The 24,745-nt window shown below is 43.1% G+C and overlaps 1 protein-coding gene across 1 annotated transcript; it reads right to left on the bottom strand.

The window, feature by feature from the left end:
• Positions 1-2,323: 2,323 nt before the first annotated feature.
• Positions 2,324-17,046, bottom strand: LOC111962996 (G2/M phase-specific E3 ubiquitin-protein ligase). The gene is made up of 8 exons (XM_023986221.2): positions 16,624-17,046; positions 15,437-15,524; positions 15,163-15,260; positions 14,701-14,802; positions 4,698-4,822; positions 2,889-3,057; positions 2,526-2,632; positions 2,324-2,348 (listed from the first exon to the last, which is right to left on the bottom strand). The coding sequence occupies exons 2-8, from the start codon at positions 15,480-15,482 to the stop codon at positions 2,324-2,326; spliced, it is 672 nt and encodes a 223-aa protein (XP_023841989.1). The 5' UTR covers positions 15,483-15,524; positions 16,624-17,046.
• Positions 17,047-24,745: the final 7,699 nt, after the last annotated feature.

Below are 24,745 nucleotides of genomic sequence, written 5' to 3'. Positions count from 1 at the left end.
AGGCTTACTGTAATGTATGGTCCAGGCTCTACTGTATGTATGGTCCGGCTCTACTGTGTATGGTCTAGGCTCTACTGTATGTATGGTCCAGGCTCTACTGTATGTATGGTCCAGGCCTTACTGTATGTATGGTCCAGGCTCTACTGTTGATGGTCTAGGCTTACTGTATGTATGTCCAGGCTTCACTGTATGTATGGTCCAGGCTCTACTGTATGTATGTCAGGCTCTACTGTATGTATGGTCCAGGCTCTACTGTATGTATGGTCCAGGCTCTACTGTATTGTATGGTCCAGGCCTCTACTGTTATGTATGGTCTGGCTCTACTGTATGTATGGTCCAGGCTCTACTGTATGTATGGTCTAGGCTCTACTGTATGTATGGTCCAGGCTCTACTGTATGTATGGCCAGGCTCTACTGTATGTATGGTCCAGGCTCTGTACTGTATGTATGGTCCAGGCTCTACTGTATGTATGGTCCAGGCTCTACTGTATGTATGGTCCAGCTCTACTGTATGTATGGTCAGGCTCTACTGTATGTATGGTCCAGGCTCTACTGTATGTATGGTCCAGGCTCTACTGTATGTATGGTCCAGGCTCTACTGTATGTTATGGTCGGCTCTATGTATGTATGGTCCGGCTCTACTGTTATATGGTCCAGGCTCTACGTATGTATGGTCCAGGCTCTACTGTATGTATGGTCCAGGCTCTACTGTATGTATGGTCCAGGTCTACTGTATGTATGGTCCAGGCTCTACTGTTGTATGGTCCAGGCTCTACTGTATGTATGGTCCAGGTCTACTGTACTTGTATGGTCCAGGCTCTACTGTATGTATGGTCCAGGCTCTACTTAATGTATGGTCCAGGCTCTACTGTATGTATGGTCCAGGCTCTACTGTATGTTTGGTCCAGGCTCTACTTTATGTTTGGTCCAGGTCTTACTGTATGTATGGGTCCAGGCTCTACTGTATGTTTGGTCCAGGCTTACGTATGTTGGTCCAGGCTCTACTGTATGTATGGTCCAGGCTCTACTGTATGTTTGGTCCAGGCTCTACTGTATATATGGTCCAGGCTCTACTGTATGTATGGTCCATGCTCTACTTGTATGTATGGTCCAGGCTCTACTGTATGTATGGTCCAGCTCTACTGTTGTTATGGTCCGGTTCACTGTATGTATGGTCCAGGCTCTACTGTATGTATGGTCCAGGCTCCTTACTGTATGGTCCAGGCTCTACTGTATGTCCAGGCTCTACTGTATGTATGGTCCATGCTCTACTGTATGTATGGTCCAGGCTTACTGTATGTATGGTCCAGGCTCTACTTTGTATGTCTGGTCCAGGCTCTACTGTACTATATGTATTGTCAAGGCTCTACTGTACTATATGTATGGTCCAGGCTCTACTGTATGTATGGTCCAGGCTCTACTGTATGTATGGTCCAGCTCTATGTATGTATGGTCCAGGCTCTACTGTATGTTTGGTCCAGGCTCTACTGTATGTATGGTCCAGGCTCTACTGTAGTGTATGGTCCAGGCTCTACTGTATGTTTGGTCAGGCTCTACTGTATGTTATGGTCCAGGCTCTTACTGTATGTTTGGTCAGGCTCTACTGTCTGTATGGTCCGGCTCTACTGTATGTATGGTCCAGGCTCTACTGTATGTATGGTCCAGGCTCTAACTGTTATGTTTGGTCCAGGCTCTACTGTATGTATGGTCCAGGCTCTCACTGTATGTATGGTCAGGCTCTACTGTATGTATGGTCCAGGCTCTACTGTATGTATGGTCAGACTCTACTGTATGTATGTCCAGGTTCTACTGTATGTATGGTCCAGGCTCTACTGTATGTATGGTCGGCCGGTCTACTGTATGGTCAGGCTCTACTGTATGGTCCAGGCTCTACTGTATGTATGGTCCAGCTCTACTGTATGTATGGTCCAGGCTCTACTGTATGTATGGTCAGGCTCTACTGTATGTATGGCCAGGCTCTACTGTATGGTATGGTCCAGGCTCTACTGTATGTATGGTCCAGGCTCTACTGTCTGTATGGTCCAGGCTCTACTGTATGTATGGTCCAGGCTCTACTGTATGTATGTGTCCAGCTCTATGTATGTATGGTCCAGCTCTACTGTATGTATGGTCCAGGCTCTACTGTATGTATGGTCCAGGCTCTACTGTATGTATGGCCAGGCTCTACTGTATGTTGGTCCAGGCTCTACTGTATGTATGGTCCAGGCTCTACTGTATGTATGGTCCAGGCTTCTCACTGTATGTTTGGTCCAGGCTCTACTGTATGTATGGTCCAGGCTCTACTGTATGTATGGTCTCGGCTCTACTGTATGTTGGTCTCGTATTTCCTGGACCATACATACAGTAGAGCCTGGACCATACATACAGTAGAGCCTGGACCATACATACAGTAGAGCCTGGACCATACATACAGTAGAGCCTAGACCATACATACAGTAGAGCCTGGACCATACATACAGTAGAGCCTAGACCATACATACAGTAGACAATTAAAATAATAATACCTCTCAGGTATGTGGACTCCCATCCGGAACATCTCCTGCTGGAACATGTCCTTGTTGTTGCACAGAGTGCATCTGAAGAAGAACATGCCAGCACTATGAGCCTGGTTCTGGAGGAATACATAGGAAATAAATAAGAGAATGCATGTAGTCACTTACAAGCCTTCATAAACTCTTTATACGGCCATCATAGATGCTTCACAAAGCCCATATATGCAAATGTAATGCCATATAGAGGGTGAAATAAGGGTTATGCACATTGCAGCACATTGCAAGGAACTGTTACAACACCTTTTATATAGTATGAAAAATAATTTATTCCCACATTCACCCAAGAGAGCCATTGCTAGTCTGGGATGTAGCTACCTGCACACAGTCTCTGTGAAACCAGCTGCCATGGCAGGCAGGACACTTGAGAACGGAGTAGGAGAGGACAGGCTCTATGGGGTCCAGACACACTGAGCAGGACATCGGCTCACTGACACAAGCCGACACTGGCCAGGACTGGGTGGGACTGTGATCCTTACAGTAGGACCTGGGGGAATACAATCAGAGACACACCACGGTATAAAGCATGGCTTGTTGTTAATGTTTCTGAGAGATAAGAGTACTTCAACCAACTAAAAGTAGAGGCGTAGCCAAAGACTCAATCGTGGACACTCTTAATGACAGATGTGGCTGCTTCGCATGATGTATTGTTGTCTCTATCTTCTTGCCCTTTGTGCTGTTGTCTGTGCCCAATAATGTGTGTACCATGTTTTGTGCTGCTACCATGTTGTGCTGCTGCCATGCTGTGTTGCTACCATGTTGTTGTCAAGTTGTGTTGCTACCATACTTTGTTGTCATGTGTTGCTGCCATGCTATGTTGTTGTCTTAGGTCTCTCTTTATGCAGTGTCGTGGTGTATCTCTTGTCATGATGTGTGTTTTGTCCTATATTTTTATTAAATTCCCAGCACCCGTTGCCGCAGGAGGCCTTTTGTTAGACCGTCATTGTAAATAATATTTTTTTCTTAACTGACTTACCTAGTTAAAGATTAAATTAAAAACAAAAATAAAGTTCACAAGGAGAAAATAGGCACAGCTGTCATTTCATTCTGATGAAGGCCAATATGACTTTACTGTTTTTGAATGAACGATATATTTCTAATCTCTAAAACAAGAGCTGAGCCTAATTATCTCCTGTTACTACGTTTGCCATGGCTGCTGTCTATGATGTTTAGAATCTCTAGACACAACACATACTAGAGCTGGGCAATATGGATAAAAAGTAATATCGTAATAAATGTAACTATTTTACTAGATAACAATAACTTTCCATTAGTGGCAGGGCTCTAGATGGTTTTTTTTCAGTGCCAAGTTAGACACCTGAGATGGGAGCCTACTATTCAAACAGAAAGCTATTTCATCTAACATATCCAGGGAATGCATGATTGATATTTTGATATGCAGCCTGTCAAAATAGGATCCAGAATTATCACATTTATGTTAGGCTCTTCAGAGAATTTGCCGACATCTCTGTGTATATTGGCCTATAGACTATATTATTCACCAACTGAGAAAATGGCAACGCAAAGACAGCTAGATTGCTAACTCTAAATATGATATTGTTGCTAGATAGCCATGTAGGCTAATTGATTAATCTATCAGTAAATCAGTACTTTCCAGCACTATTCCTAGGCTATTGATGTAGGCCTATTCACTGCAAATGGCTCGCTCAGCTTCGCGGTCGCATCAAAACCATACTACGGCCTACTCTGGTTGTAAAGTGATGTCGTCATGAACTCAATATTAAGAGCTGAGAATAGAGTATACAGTCACAGAAAGTTATGACTCTCCTCTCTGTTACTAGAACAACAGTAGTTGCTTTGAAAACTGCATTTCTCCCGCAATTCAATTTTAAGCAGGAGCGCACAGTGCGGAAAGGGAGTGAGAGTCAGCAGTCGACAGCGAAACCGGGATAGGTACACACTTTCATAGCAGGAATCAACATAATGCATAGGCTATTATTGTTGACCAAATAATGTTTTTAGAACAATCTACAATAATGTTGTGTAGCAAAATTACCGACATATGCAGAATTCTTCGGTAAGAGGAAGGCAATGTCGGTGTTGATCATTTTCGGATTATGTCCCAGCTCTAATACATACTGGTGATATATAATCATCGTCACTTACGGAAATAAATCTGTGAATTGAAAGATGAATTGGTGTTGTTTGCCACATGGAAAATGGACCTTTTTCTGGCAGCTTTTGACGTAGCACCCAACTGAAGCACCATTCTTCTTGCAGACTGCACATTTCTAAACACAGGGTACACAGAAAGCAAAAAAGTACATTTAGGACATGATGTTTTTGAACAAGAATCCAAGCAACCAGAAACGATTGAAGGCAACATCTAAAATATGTACTCTATACGTTTTGTGATAAAAGTGCTGCTTAGGCTTAGAGTGGACAAAGACTCTAGGATTAGGGTAATCCTAATACAACCATCATACATCATACTAAATAACTTGTATGGACGGCTCTACTGTTGGTGCTGAGTGAGCCTATCAGCCTTAGTCTCTCAGCAGGTGAGAAAAGTTTCTGCTCGGTGAGTGATCAAGCTCCCGACCTCTACCTGGTGTGTCAAGCCACTCTGCATAAACTCTCCTCTACCGAAACAGTTTAGGCCATGTTGGCCATGGCAAGCACAGAATTAAATAGAACATATTGTGCATGTTTTATACTATATCTCCACGGTGACAAGCATCAATCAAAGTGCCTGCTGAGCTGAAGAGGTTGAATGGTACCTAGACCAAGATGTACTCTTAAAGGAGCCTAACGTTACCGTACTACATATTACAAAGGCTCCGCCGTAGGTGGCAGGGGCTACAGTTCATTAAGGATTACAAAGACCTGGCCGTGGTCTGCCCAACGATGCCTCTCTACCACATGAACTCAATAGATTTTATGCACACTTCGACAATAACAACATCGTGCTGGTTGTGAGGGCTGCCACCAACCCAGAGGATTGGGTGATCTCGCTCTCCGAGGCTGACGTGAGTAAGGTCTTTAACCAGGTCAACACCTGCTAGGCTGCGGGGCCCGACAGTATTCCAAGGCATGCGCAGAACAGCTGGCTTAATGCCACAATGACTACCGCCCTGTAGCGCTCACATCTGTAATCATGAAGTGCTTTGAGAGGCTGGTTATGGCACACATCAACTCCATCATCCCAGACACCCTAGACCCACTCCAATTTGTATACCGCCCCAACAGATCCACAGACGACGCAATCTCAATTGCTCCCCCACTGCCCTCACCCACCTACATAAGAGGAATACCTATGTGAGAATGCTGTTAATTGACTACACCTCAGCGTTCAACACCATTGTCCCCTCCAAACTCATCACCCACAGGTGTGTGTGCTTAGTCCCCTCTTGTACATTTTACATTTTAAGTCATTTAGCAGACGCTCTTATCCAGAGCGACTTACAAATTGGAAAGTTCATACATATTCATCCTGGTCCCCCCGTGGGGAATGAACCCACAACCCTGGCGTTGCAAGCGCCATGCTCTACCAACTGAGCCACACGGGACTCCCTGTACTCCCTGTTCACCAACAACTGCGTGTCCACACATGACTCCAACACCATCATTAAGTTTGCTGACAACACGACAGTGGTAGACCAGTGACCTGTCAGTGTGGTACCAGAACAACAGCCTCTCCCTTAATGTCAGTAAGACCAGGGAGCTTATCGTGGACTACATTGATGGGGCTGCAGTGGAGCAGGTCAAGAGCTTCAAGTTCCTCGTTGACCAAATTACTAAGGACTTAAAATGGTCCACACACAGTCATGAAGAAGGCATGACACCGCCTCTTCCCCCTCAGGTTTGGCATGGGCCCTCAAATCCTCAAAAAGTCGTACAGCTGACACCAACAGGCTCCTGAACAGCTTCTATCACTGTCTCTACGCACTCAAAGGGCCATACACACTCAAGCACACTGACACTCCAAAACACACAAAGATTCACTCCATCATTTCCTCACAAACACATAATATGCACATACATTTATACTACCTCTACCCTCACATACAATAATTATATACGCTGCTGCAACTTTGTTTATCATATACAGTGCCTTGTAAAAGTATTCACCCCCCTTGGCGTTTTTCCTATTTTGTTGTATTACAACCTGTAATTTAAATCGATTTTTATTTGGATTTCATGTAATGGACATACACAAACTAGTCCAAATTGGCGAAGTGAAATGAAAAAAATAACTTCTTTCAAAAAATGTAAAACTGAAAAGTGCTACGTGCATATGTATTCCCCCCTTTGCTATGAAGCCCCTAAATAAGATCTGGTGCAACCAATTACCTTCAGAAGTCACATAATTAGTTAAATAAAGTCCACCTGTGTGCAATCTAAGTGTCACATGATCTGTCACATGATCTCAGAATATATACACCTGTTCTGAAAGGCTCCAGAGTCTGCAACACCACTAAGCAAGGGGCACCACCACCTTTTCATCGGCAGGGACTGGGAAACTGGTCAGAATTGAAGGAATGATGGATGGCGCTAAATACAGGGAGATTCTTGAGGGAAACCCGTTTCAGTCTTCCAGAGATTTGAGACTGGGACAGAGGTTCACATTCCAGCAGGACAATGACCCTAAGCATACTACTAAAGCAACACTCAAATGGTTTAAGGGGAAACATTTAAATGTCTTTGAATGGCTTAGTCAAAGCCCAGACCTCAATCCAATTGAGAATATGTGGTGTGACTTAAAGATTGCTGTACACCAGCAAAACCCATCTAACTTGAAGGAGCTGGAGCAGTTTTGCCTTGAAGAATGGGCAAAAATACCAGTGGCTAAACGTGCCAAGCTTATAGAGACATACCACAAGAGACTTGCAGCTGTAATTGCTGCAAAAGGTGGCTCTACAAAGTATTGACTATGGGGGGGAGTTATGCATGCTCAAGTTTTCAGTTTTTTTGTCTTATTTCTTGTTTGTTTCACAATAAAAACATTTTTGCATCTTCAAAGTGGTAGTCATGTTGTGTAAATCAAATGATACAAACCCCCCAAAAATCAATTTTACTTCCAGGTTGTAAGGCAACAAAATAGGAAAAATACCAAGGGGGTGAATACTTTCGCAAGCCACTGTATCCTGATGCCTAGTCACCTTACCCCTATGCATACATCATACAGTGCCTTCAGAAAGTATTCATACCTCTTGACTTTTTCCACAGAAATACCTTATTTACATAAGTATTCAGACCCTTTGCTATGCGACGCTAAATTGAGCTCAGGTGCATCATTGATCATCCTTGATGTTTATACAACTTGATATGAGTACACATGTGGTAAATTGAATTGATTTGACATAATTTGTAAAGGCACACACCTGTCTATATAAGGTCCCACAGTTGACAGTGCATGTCAGATCAAAAACCAAGCCATGAGGTCGAAGGAATAGTCCGTAGAGCTCAGAGACAGGATTGTGTCGAGACACAGATCTGGGGAAGGGTACAAAGAAATGTCTGCAGCAAGAAGTTTGGAGCCACCAAGACTCTTCCTAGAACTGGCCGCCCGGCCAAACTGAGGGCCTTGGTCAGGAAGGTGACCAAGAACCCGATGGTCACTCTGACAGAGCTCCAGAGTTCCTCTGTGGAGATGGGAGAACCTTCCAGAAGGACAAATATCTCTGCAGCATTTCACCAATCAGGCCTTTATGGTAGAGTGGTTGGATGGAAGCCACTCTTCAGTAAAAGGCACATGACAGCCCGCTTGTAGTTTGCCAGAAGGCACCTAAAGACTCTCAGACCATGAGAAATAAGATTCTCTGGTCTGATGAAACCAAGATTGAAGTCTTTGGCCTCAATGCCAAACATCACGTCTGGAGGAAACCTTGCACCATCCTTACGGTGAAGCATGGTGGTGGCAGCATCATGCTGTGGGGATGTGTTCCAGCGGCAGGGACTGGGAGACTAGTCAGGATCAAGGCAAAGATGAACAGAGAAAAGTACAGAGAGATCCTTCATGAAACCCTGCTCCAGAGCGCTCACGACCTCAGACTGGGGCGAAGGTTCACCTTCCAACAGGACAACGACTCTAAGCACACAGCCAAGACAACAAAGGAGTGGCTTCGGGACAAGTCTCTGAATGTTCTTGATTGGCCCAGCCAGAGCCAGGACTGCAACCCAATGGAACATCTCTGGAGAGACCTGGAAATAGCTGTGCAACAATGCTCCCCATCCAACCTGACAGAGCTTGAGAAGATCTGCAGAGAAACTCCCCAAATGCAGGTGTACCAAGCTCGTAGCATCATACCCAAGAAGACTCGAGGCTGTAATCGCTGCCAAAGGTGCTTCAACAAAGTACTGAATAAAGGGTCTGAACACTTATGCAAATGTGATATTTCAGTTAATAAAAAAAAAAAGAATAGCTACAATTTCTAAAAACCTGTTTTTGCTTTGTCATTATCAGGTATTGTGTGTAGATTGATGAGTAAAACAACTATTTAATCAATTTTAGAAAAAGGCTGTAAGGTAACAAAATGTGGAAAAAGTCAAGGGGTATGAATACTTTCCGAAGGCACGCCTTCAAATTAGTGGATTCGGTTATTTCAACCACACTCATTGCTGGCAGGTGTATAAAACCTAGCACACAGCCATGCAATCTCTATAGACAAACATTGACAGTAGAAGGACCTTACTGAAGATTTCAGTGACTTTCAACGTGGCACCGTCATAGGATGCCACCTTTCCAAAAGGTCAGTTCGTCAAATTTCTGCCCTGCTAGAGCTGCCCCAGTCAACTGTAAGTGCTGTTATTGTGAAGTTGAAACATCTAAGACAAAAAACAGCTTACCCGCAAAGTCATAGGCCACACAAGCACACAGAACGGGACTCCTGAGTGCTGAAGCGCGTAAAAATTGTCTGTCCTCGGTTGCAACACTCACTACCGAGTTCCAAACTGCCTCTGGAAGCAAAGTCAGCACATAAACTGTTAGTCGGGAGCTTTATGAAATGGGTTTCCATGGCCAAGCAGCCGCACATGCCAAGATAACGTTACCTGCCCGAATGCATAGTGCTAACTGTAAAGTTTGGTGGAGACAGAAAAATGGTCTGGGGCCGTTTTTCATGGTTCGGGCTAGGCCCCTTAGTTCAGTGAAGGGAAATCTTAACACTACAGCATACAGTCCAATGACATTCTAGACGATTCTGTGCTTCCAACTTTGTGGCAACAGTTTGGGGAAGGCCCTTTCCTGTTTCAGCATGACAATGCCCCAGTGCACAAATCGAGGTCCATACAGGAATGGATTTGGTCAAGATCGGTGTGGAAGAACTTGACTGGGCTGCACAGAGCCCTGACCTCAACTCCATCAAACAGCTTTGGGATGAACTAGAACCCCGACTGTGAGCCAGGCCTAATCGCCCAACATCAGTGCCATACCTCACAAATGCTCTTGTGGCTAAATGGAAGCAAGTCCCCGCAGCAATGTTCCAACATCTAGTGGAAAGCCTTCACAGAAGAGTGTAGGCTGTTACAGCAGAAAATGGGGGACCAACTCCATATCAATGCCTATGATTTTGGAATGAGATGTGTCCACATACTTTTGGTCATGTAGCGTATCTACATCAGGGATCATCAATAACTATCATCAATAACCATCATAACTATGAAATAACATATATGGAATCATGTAGTAATCAAAAAAGTGTTAAACGAAACAAAACAAAATAATTAGCCACCCTTTGATTTTATGACAGCTTTGTACACGCTTGGCATTCTCTCAACCAGCTTCACAAGCTTTTCCAACAGTCTTGAAGGAGTTCCCACATATGCTGAATACTTGTTGGCTGCTTTTCCTTCACTCTGCGGTCCAACTCATCCCAAACCATCTCAATTGGATTGAGGTTGGGTGATTGTGGAGGCCAGGTCATCTGATGCAGCACTCCATCACTCTCCTTCTTGGTCAAATAGGCCTTACACAACCTGTAGGTGTGTTGGGTCATTGTCTTGTTAAAAAACAAATGATAGTCCCACCAAGCGCAAACCAGATGGGATAGCGTATCGCTGCAGAATACTGTGGTAGCCATGCTGGTTAAGTGTGCCTTGAATTCTAACTAAATCACTGACAATGTCACCAGCAAAGCACCCCCACACCATCACACCTCCATGCTTCACGGTGGGAAACACACATGCATCGATAAAAAAAGTAACCTTTATTTAACTAGGCAAGTCAGTTATGAACAAATTCTTATTTACAATGACGGCCTACCGCAGCCAAACCCGGACGACGCTGGGCCAATAATGCACCGCCCTATGGGACTGCCAATCACGGCCAGATGTGATACAGCCTGGAATCAAACCAGGGACTGTAGTGATGCCTCTTGCATTGAGATGCAGTGCCTTAGACCGCTGCGCCACTCGGGATCATCCATTCACCTACTCTGCGTCTCACAAAGACACGGCGGTTGGAACCAAAAATCTCACATTTGGACTCATCAGACCAAAGGACAGATTTCCACCGGTCTAATGTCCATTGCTCGTATTATTTGGCCCAAACAAGTCTCTTCTTCTTATTGGTGTCCTTTAGTAGTGGTTTCTTTGCAGTAATTCAACCATGAAAGCCTGATTCACACAGTCTCCTCTGAACAGTTGATGTTGAGATGTGTCTGTTACTTGAACTCTGTGAAGCTTTTAATTCGGCTGCAATCTGAGGTGCAGTTAACTCTTATGAATGTATCCTCTGCAGCAGAGGTACCTCTGGGTCTTCCTTTCCTGTGGCGGTCCTCATGAGATCCAGTTTCATCATAGCGCTTGATGGTTTTTGCCACTGCACTTCAAATTAAATCAAATTTTATTGGTCACATACACATGGTTAGCAGATGTTAATGCTAGTGTAGTGAAATGTTTGTGCTTCTAGTTCCGACAGTGCAGGAATATCTAACAAGTAATCTAACAATTCCCCAACAAGTACCTAACACACACAAATCTAAAGGAGTGAATGACAATATGTACACATAAATATATGGATGAGCGATGGCCAAGCGGCATAGGCAAGGTGCAGTAGACGGTATAAAATATAGTATATACATATGATATGAGTAATGTAAGATACGTAAACAATATTAAAGTGGCATTATTTAAAGTGGCACTGTTTAAAGTGACTAGTGATCAATTTATTAAAGTGTCCAGTGATTGGGTCTCAATGTAGGCAGCAGCCTCTCTGAGTTAGTGATTGCTGTTTAGCAGTCTGATGGCCTTGCGATAGAAGCTGTTTTTCAATCTCTCGGTCCCAGCATTGATGCACCTGTACTGACCTCTCCTTCTGGATGATAGCGGTGTGAACAGGCAGTGGCTCGGGTGGTTATTGTCCTTGATGATCTTTTTGGCCTTCCTGTGACATCGGGTGCTGTAGGTGTCATGGAGGGCAGGTAGTTTGCCCCCAGTGATGTGTTGTGCAGACCGCATCACCCTCTGGGGAGCCTTGCGGTTGAGGGCGGTGCAGTTGTCGTACCAGGCTGTGATATAGCCCGACGGAATGCTCTCGATTGTGCATCTGTAAAAGTTTGTGAGTGTTATAGGTGACAAGACAAATTTCTTCAGCCTCCTGAGGTTGAAGAGGCGCTGTTGCGCCTTCTTCACCCCACTGTCTGTGTGGGTGGACCATTTCAGTTTGTCTGTAATGTGTACGCCGAGGAACTTTCCACCTTCTCCACTGCTCTGCCTTCAATGTGAATAGGGGGTGCTCCCTCTGCAGTTTCCTGAAGTCCACGATCATCTCCTTTGTTTTGTTGACGTTGAGTGAGAGGCTGTTTCCTGACACCACACTACGAGTGCCCTCACCTCCTCCTTGTAGGCTGTCTCATCGTTGTTGGTGATCAGGCCCACTACTGTTGTGTCGTCTGCAAACTTGATTATTGAGTTGGATGCGTGCATGGCGACACAGTCGTGGGTGAACAGGGAGTACAGGAGAGGGCTGAGCACACACCCTTGTGGGGCCCCAGTGTTAAGGGTCAGCGAAGTGGAGACGTTTTTTCCTACCTTCACCACCTGGGGGCGGCCATCAGACAGTCCAGAACCCATTGCACAGGGAGGGGTTGAGAACCAGGAACAGCATTCTTTCATTGGTATTCCTCTTGTCCAGATGGGATAGGGCAGTGTGCAGTGTGATGGCGACTGCGTCGTCTGTGGACCTGCTGGGGCAGTATGCAAACTGAAGTGGGTCTAGGGTGGCCGGTAAGGTGGTGGTGATATGATCCTTGACTAGCCTTTCAAAGCATAGGACGCGGCTAGGGATACCGTCCGGGCCAGCAGCCTTGCAAGGGTTAACAAGTTTAAATGTTTTACTCACGTCAGCCACTGAGAACGAGAGGGGGCGCAATCTTTGTTAGCAAGCCGCGACAGTGACACTGTATTATCCTCAAAGTGGGCAAAGAATGTGTTTAGTTTGTCTGGAAGCAAGATGTCGGTGTCAGTGACGTGGCTGTTTTTGTCGTCCGTGATGTCCTGTCGACCCTGCCACATACGTCTCGTGTCTGAGCCGTTGAATTGCGACTCCACCTTGTCCCTGTACCGGCATTTCGCTTGTTTGATTGCCTAGCATAGGGAATAACTACACTGTTTAAATGTAGCCATATTTCCAGACCTCTTTCCATGGTTAAATGCGCTGGATCGCGCTTTCAGTTTGCGCGAATGCCGCCATTCAGCCACGGTTTCTGGTTTGGGTTGGTTTTAATAGTCAACATCTCCAATACACTTCTTAATAAACACACTCACAGAGTCAGAGTATAAGTCAATGTTGTTCTCTGAGGCTGACCGGAACATATTCCAGTCCGCGTGATCAAAACAATCTTGAAGCGTGGCTTCCGATTGGTCAAACCAGCGTTGAATGGTTCTCGTCACTGGTACATCCTGTTTGAGTTTCTGCCTATAAGACGGAACGAGGAAGATGGATTTGCCGAAGGGAGGGCTTTTTATGCATCGCGGAAGTTAAGAGTAGCAGTGATCGAGAGGATTAGCCCTGCGAGTCGTGCAATCAATATGCTGATAGAATTTAGGTAGCCTTGTTCACAAATTTGCTTTATTAAAACCCCCAGCTACAATAAACGCAGCCTCCGGATATATGGTTTCCAGTTTACATAGAGTCCAGTGAAGTTCCTTGAGGGCCGTCTTGGTGTTCGCTTGAGGGGGAATGTACACAGCTGTGACTATAACTGACAAGATTTCTCTTGGTAGGTAAAATGGCCAGCATTTCATTGTAAGGAATTCTTGGTCGGGTGAGCAGGACTTGAGTTCCTGTATGTTGTTATGATTACACCATGCGTCGTTAATCATAAAGCATACACCCCCGTCCTTCCTCTTCCCAGAGAGGTGTTTATCTCTGTCGGCGCGATGCATGGAGAAGCCCGGTGGCTGAACCAATTCTGACAACATATCCCGAGAGAGCCATGTTTCTGTGAAACAGAGAATGTTATTCTTGAAGAAACTTTCAAAGTTCTTGACTTTTTCCAGATTGACTGACCTTCATGTCGTAAAGTAATGATGGGACTGTCATTTCTTTTTGCTTATTTGAGCTGTTCTTGCAATAATATGGACTCTGTCTTTTACGGGTTATCTTCTGTATACCACCCCTACCTTTGTTATTTAATAGTTTTGATGTTTTCACTATGATTCTACAACGTAGAAAATAGTACAAATAAAAATAAAAACCCTTGAATGAGTAGGTGTGTCCAAACTTTTGACTGGTACTGTATATTTGCCTTGCTCAGAAAACTTGTGCCAAATAAAATCAAATGCGGGCCGCCAGTTGGGGAACCCTGATCTACAGCTATCACTCCAGTATCCCTGCACTTTGTAGATATGGTACTGGAACTGACTGACCCTATTTATAGTATTCTTACTTACTTTCTCGTATTCTTCTTATTTCTAGTTCTTGTGTTTTTGATCTAACTTATGTTATTTGTTGCATTACATTGTTATTGACTATTGCATTGTTGGGTTTTGAGCTTGCAAGAAAGGCATTTCACTGCACTTGTGCATGTGACATTAAAACTTGAAACTATGTGTTATTTTCAGAGGTAGACTCTTGAGTCATAATCAAGGGCTAAATGGTACCTTGCCTATAATGAAAGTAGGATAAATAAATACGCCCTCAATATGAATGAACACACTGACTTACTAGTCTGGAGGATCTGCGGACCTCCTGTTTAATATCATCCACCAAGAAGCCATAGATCCCTTCGTTTTCCTCTCCACGCTGATACACGCCGCTTGACATCAGCTGGAATATAAAAACATCTGAATAGGATTGCAAATTCCGGGAACTTTCAATAAATTCCCTGGTTTTCCGGAAATCCCGGTTGGAGGACTGCCGGAATCAGGAGGAAATAAGCAGAAAATCCGGAGTCCTCTAACCAACATTTCTAGAAAACCAGGGAATTTAAGTTGCCACCTTTCATCTGACATTGTAAACATTCTGTACATTTAAGGTGTCTTCAGTCAGCAACTGAATGATAAAACAAATAGATTATTACTGTTTGAGCAAATAGTATTCCGCAATGACAAGATATTTTGGTTTAAGCTAGGCCATAATTCATGAACAATGAGTAATTCTAACACACACACTCTCTCTCTCTCTTACCAGGCAAAAGTAGTGCACAGTGAGTTCCTGTGACTTAAGTGTGATCTTCTCGCCATATTTGTCTGGACAATTCTCACTGCATTTACAAAGTGCACAACCTTAAAATAGAGAGAAGACATTTCAAGTTCAATGTAAATAAACAAGTACCTTAACTTTCGGGTAGGGTGGTTTGATCATGTGTGTTCTCACCATTGTCATCAAAGTCAAAGTGTTGAAAAAAAGTGATAAAATGTTATACTACAACAACATAGTGGCCTTCATACTGATTACTCACAGTCTATTAAGTATTCCTGATCGGATCTCCGAATCCTCCTCTTCATTTTCAATAGTAAGAGGACCTTGATTCTTCACATGAAAATTGCCTGAAAAATAAATGTCATAGCTGTATCAGCAAACTTTCAAGATACCAGACGGTGTCTGATACATGTCAAATACTGGAGCTGTGCTTAACTTATGCTAGTTTGCCTTGTAGAATGGAACCAATGGAATAGTCCCAAAAGTTCAAACTCCAAGTTGAATTGAGCACACCTCAAATACCTTACTGTTGCATGGAATGTCATACATTGGGCACTACAGATAATTATAGATATTTGCATGTGAAACTGTCTGGGAATACATTGGCTCCATTGTTTACTTTATGCAGGTGGGCCAGGACCCACTCTCCGGGTATGTTAACTCTGGTCCATGCACATGTCGGATGAGCATGCAGCGAGAAGGGTGTAACTGCAACCCGCAATTCTGGGCGTTCAACCCCTCCTTTTATAGGTCCAGTAACCTAGATCCGGTAATGCACCATAACGTTGGATGCCAACCGCCGATAAACCCCACAAGGAGGGGGGGGGGGGTTGTCATGCAGAAACAAAAGGGACGTTCGAGGGGTGTGGTTCATGAAGGAACCAATGGGATACTCGATTGGGGGGGGGTGTTCCTGGAATGCCCACATGTAGGAACGTCCCGAATTGCAGGCTGCAGTTGCGTACATCCAGCCAAACATGGTTCATCAGCTGATAAAATGCCAAAGTCGTTTTAGAGGACAGAGAAAAGTTTTTAATTACTCTAGCAATATCTTCACGTTGGTGAGTTACGAAAGTATACTGAATACAATAACTAAACAACTGGGGGGAAACGTGCCAGAGCACATTGTTGTTGCGCGGTGCACCAGAGCTATGGGTATGCGTGCGCATTTAGAAATAGCTTCAGCTTAGATGCATATTTTTTCCAAAAGTCTTCCTCATAGTCGTTATCTGTATTATATAAGTAGCAACGAGATTTACGCATTCGTGTAATGACCCAATGACATTCTCGATATTTAGATTCTAGTGCTTTCCAAAAATACATGACAATGATATGTTAACACATTAGCTTGCTAAGTAGCTAGCTAATTAATAAGCTATGTTACAGAAGTGCATAGCTAAAATCTAGCTATCTACTATACACATTGAATGCAAACGTGCATCTTACTTTTACTCGATGTATATGGACTTAATCTAGTTTGTTTGTTTTTCCATGATATTAAGTTTCCCTCGTCGCCCTTCGTCTTTGGAGGGTAAATTTCAAACCGAACCAAAACATTCGGAAATGGGAAGAGTCACAACGTTGATTTCCGGTAGAATCGGCTAATTATTTTCAGAATAAAAGCCTATCTGAAAATGTAAATAAAAACCGAAACGAATGCATATAGTCCACTGATATTCATGTTTCTACAAGATCTGGGAGGGGAGCCATCAGATTTGATTTAATTATAGTAATGTTAAAATATAGACTAAGTAAGCAATACAGGGCCGGCCCTAGTCCTTGATCGTGACCCTCGGTTCCATTACATTACACATAAGAGTCATTGGACGAAGGCGTCTTATGTAAGGTGGAGTTTTGTTAAGAGCCCTGACGCTCGGTGTGAACTTGAACAAGCATTGCTTGCGGTACGGTTGTGGAAGCATAAGGACCTTATCTTCAGTGCTTGATTTGGGACTGAAATATGGTGCCAGTACTGTTAAAATGTAGGTGCAGAACAGCTAGCTTCTGTTCTCTGGGTACATTGAATTCAATACAAAACCTAGGAGGCTCATGGTTGTCACACGTCCCATAGACTTACACAGTAATTATGACAACTTCCGGAGGATGCCCTCTCACCTATCAGAGCTCTTGCAGCATGAACTGAGATATCCACCCAATCAAAGGATCAGAGAATTAATCTAGTAGTGAAAGTATACACTACAGCTAGCAAGCACTGCAGTGCATAAAATGTGTTGAGTAGTTGACTTAAAGAGCGTGAAAGACGACAATTTGACAGTGGAACTCTTCAAGGTAAGCTTTTGGTTTGATTTATTTATTGCCACCGTGGCCTGCCGGTGTAGCTGCTAAACTTTTTTCTGACCGTACAAGGTACTGCATGATTGTAGGTGGTTACTAACAGGATATGCCTAGTATGTTGACTATGACGTGACAACGATGGTGTAGTGGTTAGCGGTCATAATAGGAAGGTTTGGCTTGGAAAGTTTTTTTTGTTTTTTTGCCTGGTCACAGACAGCTGATGTGTTGTGCACTGAAGTCCACAAGCGAAGGGAAAAGGTGAGAGGAGGAGAGCGTGTAGATAGTTGCGCTAAGGAATTTTATATATACACACAACAAGCAAAGTGATCGTACTGTTTTTATGTGGCTGCTATGAAAGTTAACTGTGTTTGCTTGTGATCAGGGGTGTATTCATTCCGCCTATTCTGTTGAAAAATGTTTTTAAACGAAAGAAGGATACATCCCTGAATTTGCCCAATAGAAACTCTAATTTTCAACTGTTGGACTAATGATTACACCCTAGATCAGCTAGATGCAGGCAAGAGTGTGCAAGGCAGTATTACATGTGTTACTGTCTGTCACCTTGACGTTGTAAACTTTCATTCTTAGGCTAGGTTGTAGCAACCTCATGATGGGTACAGAGAAAATGTGAGTATCATGTAGTAGCCTAAACCTATCAATGTTACATTGAGCTGGGTGAATGGAATATAAAAATGACAGTCATCCAATATGCTGTAATAGAAACAAGGCCATGCTCAAAATAAATAAATAATCCTCCCTCATCTTAAACGGCACCGAACACCACTGGTGTACAGTAAGTGTATATTTTGCATTTGTGACATTATTTTGATGTGATATGAAAGTAAAGGGCTTTACTTGAGAATTTATTAATGTTTAGGTGGAGTTTTTTGGCTTCCAGAGCCAGTCAACCTCTGAAAATAAGCTCCAAGGACATAACGAGTAATGGCAGGCTCCTTAAGAGCACATCTTGGGCTAGGCCGGTTCTAGTCATTTGGGGCCATAAGCCAGATTTCGCAGGCAAAACATTTGTGCCCCCCCCCCATTTTGCCATGGGGTGGAGAAATTGTTTTTGTTTTAAAGTGAATTTCCTGCCATTCTAACATTTTGCCATGACTTATGCCATGTTAATGATATCTGAGTGAGAGTGACTAACATTCAATGCGGGTCCCGTGGAGTTCAGGGCCCCTGGTCATGTGCCTGGTTGGTATTTGGCCACGATTTAGATAGTCTAGCCAGCTAACTTACCAATCTAAAAATTGTTAGCTAACATGCCTAATTGAGTGACTGACATAACAGAAAAATTGCTGATGCACAACCAAATTTCAAACTTGCACCTTGTGTATTCTACTTTTACAACTCTCAGCAGTAAGTTGACACCCTGACTGAGTTCCTAAAAATAAATAGGGTCCCTAAGCTGGCCCTGAAGCAAAACAAACGGAGACAAAGGCCCTATGACTTTCTATCTAGCATATACAATGTTCTAAGTATACTTGATTCACAGGCATACTCTGGTCTTTATATATAGGTTTATTCAGGTAAACATTTTTGTCTGAAATACCGATACTGGGAACTCTTGTACTGTGGAAAAATATTGGTGTGGTGCACATGTCAAGGTAAATATTTAATTAAATTAGAGCATATGATTAAATAACAAAAATGTATCTGGGTGCATCAGGTTACATAAAACCAAAATTGTCTATGCTTTAAGAATACATTGCTTTATAGAGCTCCATAACTTCTTTATGATTAAATGAATTGTATGTACATAAGGCTATGTTCTGCATCTGGTGGACAGAAATTATTAACTCTGTATCGCCAAAGGTTTTGGTCTCACTGCACCAATAGATGGCGCTAATAGACAATAAATTCCTTTTGATAGTTACTTTTATTTCAGGCTTTTGAAAGTGTCAAGGGCTTAAAAAAACATTTTAAATATTTTTCTGATTAGTTTTTTAAAGGACGTTTGACAAATGTTAAACTGGAATACGGTATCAGAATATCCTCTTTTCACAATTCTTTGTCACATTCTAAAATGGGGTGGGTTAAGTTTCTGAAAGTGTAATTTTTGTGTGTGCATAATCTGAGACATTTGATCAGAATTAACAAAAATTGATCTTTGGCAAGGTTGATCTTTTGCAAATTCATAAACATCCCTTGAACCATATGTAGCTGAGGAAAGTCAGAGCGATGTCCAAGTTTCCCTTTCATGTCCCATTCCCAGCTGGCCACCAGCAGTCTCGTACTGTGGGTACCCTGATAGGCGAAGACCTCCAGGATGACCACATGAAACGTGGGCAACATCTGCCGAGACACTGGTCTCAGAACAGAGACAACCTACCAGCTGTCATGAACAACAGAGAGCTATGGCATGCCATCGTCTGGCACATTGCACCTCCATAAGTAARGTATGTAAGTCCCATTCTAATATAAGATAATACTATAATGATCTCCCTGTCCCTCCTTCAGTTTTTCACCTATTGCATTCACCAGATGATGTACAGTAGCCACCCTACACAGTAACTAGAACCTGCCATGAATCCATGAGAATATTCTACAGGAGGACTATGCATAGTCTGACTAATTTAATTGGGAAGCGAGGCATGGTATATTGTAATGAGTCTCAGTTTAGGCGTCTCAAACACTGAACTATATAGCCTCTCTCGCTCTGACGTGTAACATGAGCAATACTGTACGGCTAACTGAACTGATTTACCTTGTTTGTCAACACCACTGAGGACACACAAGTGTTCCTTTGCCCCGAGCCTCAAGATTACAGACCATTACTCCCCTCCCCTGAAAAGTTTCCTACGGGAGTCTAAACAACACCCTGGATTTCCAACACCACACACCTCCCCCTGAAGTCCACCACTATTCAGAGCTGGCATTATACAAGCTAATTTAGCCAATTATACACAGGTGTGATGCTAATTCCCCTCTCACATACTGTGCTCCTGGCAGTAAAAATAGTATAATTGCACATCTGTCCTCCGTTGGCTTCCTGTGATTTTTCACTAGCTTCTGTCTCACAGCAAAACACCTTTATATGACAAGACCATTTTGTTGTATTGGACTGACAAAATACAATGCTGCCTGCAGAGAGGAGGGGGTTGGTTGTGCACTGGAAATGTTCATGGTTTCTCTTTTGTTTGAAGGATTCAATAGATTTTCTATGATTAGACATATTTATTCACAAGAAAATGTTTACTTGGCATGATCTTACCTGTCCAATCATGGTACAGTAACACTGTTCAGCATTTCGATATAATAACGGGGCTACATTGTTCACATGTGCATGCAACTAATGTGCAGAAGTGTCTATAAGACTTAAGCACAATGACTGTTTACATAACGATGGCCAAATAGTCAACACCACATCACACATCAACACACAGGTAACTGCCAAAATAAAGGAAACACTTGAGTAAATGAGGGATACAAAGTATATTGAAAGCAAGTGTGGTTCCTGAGTTGATTAAGCAGTTAACATCCCATCATGCTTAGGGTCATGTATGAAAATGCCCAGTTGCCCATTATTTTGGCTACCCTGGCTAGGAGAAGGGAGGGACCTCAGTGACTTGAAAGAGGCATCTCAAAGGAGCATAGGGAGTTTAACGGGTGTGTCAGTCACCAGATCTCAACACAATTGAACACTTGTGGGAGATTCTGGAGTGTTAAACGTGTGTAATAAAAAGTAGTCTGACCCCTTGACTTTTTCCACATTTTGTTATGTTACAGCCTTATTCTAAAATTGATTAAATAGTTTTTTCCCCCTCATCAATCTACACACAATAGCCCGTAATGACAAAGCAAAAACTGGTTTTTAGAAATATCACATTTACATAAGTATTCAGACCCTTTACTCAGTACTTTGTTGAAGCACCTTTTGGCAGTGATTACAGCATCGAGTCTTCTTGGAAATGCCGCTACAAGCTTGGCCCACCTGCATTTGGGGAGTTTATCCCATTCTTCTCTGCAGATGCTCCAATGCTCTGTCAGGTTGAATGGGGAGCGTTGCTGCACAGCTATTTCCAGGTCTCTCCAGAGATGTTTGATCGGGTTCAAGTCCGGGTTCTGGCTGAGCCACTCAAGGACATTCAGAGACTTGTCCCGAAGCCACTCCTGCCTTGTCTTGGCTGTGTGCTTGGGGTCGTTGTCCTGTTGGAAGGTGAACCTTCGCCCCAGTCTGAGGTCCTGAGTGCTCTGGAGCAGGTTTTCATCAAGGATCTCTGTACTTTGCTCCGTTCATCTTTCCCTAAATCCTGACTAGTCTCCCAGTCCCTGCCACTGGAACACATCCCCACAGCATGGTGCTGCCACCACCATGCTTTACCGTAGGCATGGTGGCAGGTTTCCTCCAGTTGTGAGGCTTGGCATTCAAGCCTAAGAGTTCAATCTTGGTTTCATCAGACCAGATAATCTTGTTTCTCATGGTCTGAGAGTCTAGGTGCCTTTTGGAAAACTCCAAGCGTGCTGTCATGTGCTTTTTACTGAAGAGTGGCTTCCGTCTGGCCATTCTAGCATAAAGGCCTGTTTGGTGAAGTGCTGCAGAGATGGTTGTCCTTCTGGAAGGTTCTCTCCCATCTCCGCAGAGGAACTCTAGAGATCTGTGTTCTTGAAGACCTTCAATGCTGCAGAAATGTTTCCCAAATCTGTGCCTCGACACAATCCTATCCATTTTAGAATAAGCCACATTAGTTCCATTTTAGAATAAGGCTGTAACGTAATAAAATGTGGAAAAAGTCTAGGGGTCTGAATACTTAAAGAAGGCTCTGTATATTTCCTGAGCTTTCTTATCTCCTAGATATATACGACAGACACTTCAAAACCTTATCCGTTATGATTTATTTTTGGGCTGTATTTTTTGCCATTTATGAATGTTTTTCAATGCATTTCTATGGGCTACAGTAGTAAAGGCCACATTTTTATATTTTATAAATGCCTAAGGGTCCTAAAATTCAAAATCAAATAGCTACATGATCCATGGTATGACCGTCTTAAAACAAATCCTCGTGTTGACTATGGATTAATAGATTGGGATACCTGTGCATCCATAATCTATTCAAGTCTGTTTGCGAGTTTGCATGGACACAGGGTTCCACTCATACACATACAGTACAGTAGCCTATATAGGCATAGCTCACTGAAATGCACTTTTTATGGGCCAAGTGGAAGGGCATACACAGGAGACGTCAAACCCTTCATTAACTTCAACCACGTTTGATGAGTGACAGTGACATGACTGTCATATGACCAACCGTAACCCGGGATCCAACTTGTCTGAAATAAAGCGAGGAGGAATCAGACATGATTATCATGCTATGTTAGAGCTGTGACCTCAACCAGACCCTGAAATTGAAGGTAATGCTGAGACTGAGGAACAACCCTTCCCTTCGAAAGGAGTCAAATTAAATGATTTAGTCCCTAGTTAGTTGGAGCTTTCAATATTGGGATTTCTGTGGAGAATATAAGCTTGACTTTGAACACTCTCGCATGGATTCCCTGTACCATTTGTAACAACTTGTAATATCTCATGTGGCTTAAGGAGATTGCTGTCTATACAACCCAAATAATTCTGTCCCTTTGACCCAAAGTCTAAATATCAGTTCTCGGCTCACTAGGGTCACCATGTCATCCCTCCAGCCCTGCCTGCCTCCTGACCCCTCAATGAAAATTGAGTTGTCTTTGGAGTGATACAATTGACTGCTAATCAGACATTTGAAAAGGCTCTGAGCCCTAATACACCAGGTCCCTTACTTTCTTGCTGTCTCTCTCGTTCCACTGAATAAATCCAAATCACACTAGGCTATAGGAAGTCACACTGTTTGACTCTCCTTTCAGAACTCTGCTCTTATTACAACCTGTCTATGGTTTCTGTCAAAAAGCATATGTGTCTATACCTGTGGTTAATCACAAGATGATGAGGTAGCATTGTTTGAATAACAGTAACACATTTTGATAATTGTTCCCAAAACTCTGCATTTGTGTTTTCATATACATATTCGATATGTACCACTTCATGAGATATGAATTTATTGTCACAGTAGCCGAAAAGGAAAATATGAACACTGATCAAAAAAAGTGTTGGCTAAAAGGCTGTAAAATGTTTGGGGTAAAATCCTCTCCACAGATGTACAGTACCAGTCAAAAGTTTGGACACACCTGCTCATTCATGGGTTTTTCTTTATTTTTACTATTTTCTACATTGTAGAGTAATAGTGAAGACATCAAAACTATGAAATAACACACATGGAATCGTGTAGTAACCAAAAAAGTGTTAACCAAACCAAAATATATTTTATATTTGAGATTCTTCAAACTAGGCACCCTTTGCCTTGATGACAGCTTTGCACACTCTTGGGATTCTCTCAACCAGCTTCATGAGGTAGTCACCTGGAATGCATTTCAATTAACAGGTGTGCCTTGTTAAAAGTTCATTTGGGGAATTTATTTCCTCCTTAATGCTTTTGAGTCAATCAGTTGTGTTGTGACAAGGTAGGGGTGGTATACAGAAGATAGCCCTATTTGGTAAAATACCAAGTCCATATTGTTGCAAGAACAGCTCAAATAAGTAAAGAGAAATGCCTGTCCATCATTACTTTAAGACATGAAGGTCAGTAAATCTGGAACATTTCAAGAACTTTGAAAGTTTCAAGTGCAGTCACAACCATCAAGCGCTATGATGAAACTGGCTCTCATGAGGACCGCCGCAGGAAAGGAAGACCCAGAGTTAACTGCACCTCAGATTGCTGCCCAAATAAACTGCGGCCCCCAGAGTTCAAGTAACAGACACATCTCAACATCAACTGTTCAGAGGAGACTGCGTGAATCAGGCTTCCCTGGTAGAATTTCTGCAAAAAAAACACTATTAAAGTGCACCAATAAGAAGAAGAGACTTGCTTGGGCCAAGAAACACGAGCAATGGACATTAGACCGGTGGAAATCTGTCCTTTTGGTCTGATGAGTCCAAATTTGAGATCTTTGGTTCCAACCGCCATGTCTTTGTAAGACAGAGTAGGTGAACGGATGATCTCCGCGTGTGTGGTTCCCACCGTGAAGTATGGAGGAGGAGGTGTGATGGTGTGGGGTTGCTTTGCTGGTGAAACTCTGATTTATTTAGAATTCATGGCACACTTAACCAGTATGGCTACCACAGCATTCTGCAGCGATACGCCATCCCATCTGGTTTGCGCTTTATGGGACTATCCTTTGTTTTTCAACAGGACAATGACCCAAAACACACCTCCAGGTTGTGTAAGGGCTATTTGACCCAATT

The sequence above is a fragment of the Salvelinus sp. IW2-2015 genome, linkage group LG4q.2, assembly GCF_002910315.2.
Source record: "Salvelinus sp. IW2-2015 linkage group LG4q.2, ASM291031v2, whole genome shotgun sequence".
Classification (NCBI taxonomy): domain Eukaryota; kingdom Metazoa; phylum Chordata; class Actinopteri; order Salmoniformes; family Salmonidae; genus Salvelinus; species Salvelinus sp. IW2-2015.
The sequence above is the reverse complement of the archived record's forward strand: the minus strand, read 5'-3'. Positions and strand labels throughout refer to the sequence as shown.

Coding starts and splice junctions, on each gene's coding strand:
- LOC111962996 (XM_023986221.2), bottom strand. CDS start 15,482: ATGAAGAGGAGGATTCGGAGATCCGATCAGGAATACTTAATAGACT. Junction 14,803..15,162: donor CTGTGCACTACTTTTGCCTG/GTAAGAGAGAGA, acceptor TTTATATTCCAG/CTGATGTCAAGCGGCGTGTA. Junction 2,633..2,888: donor TTCACAGAGACTGTGTGCAG/GTAGCTACATCC, acceptor GTATTCCTCCAG/AACCAGGCTCATAGTGCTGG.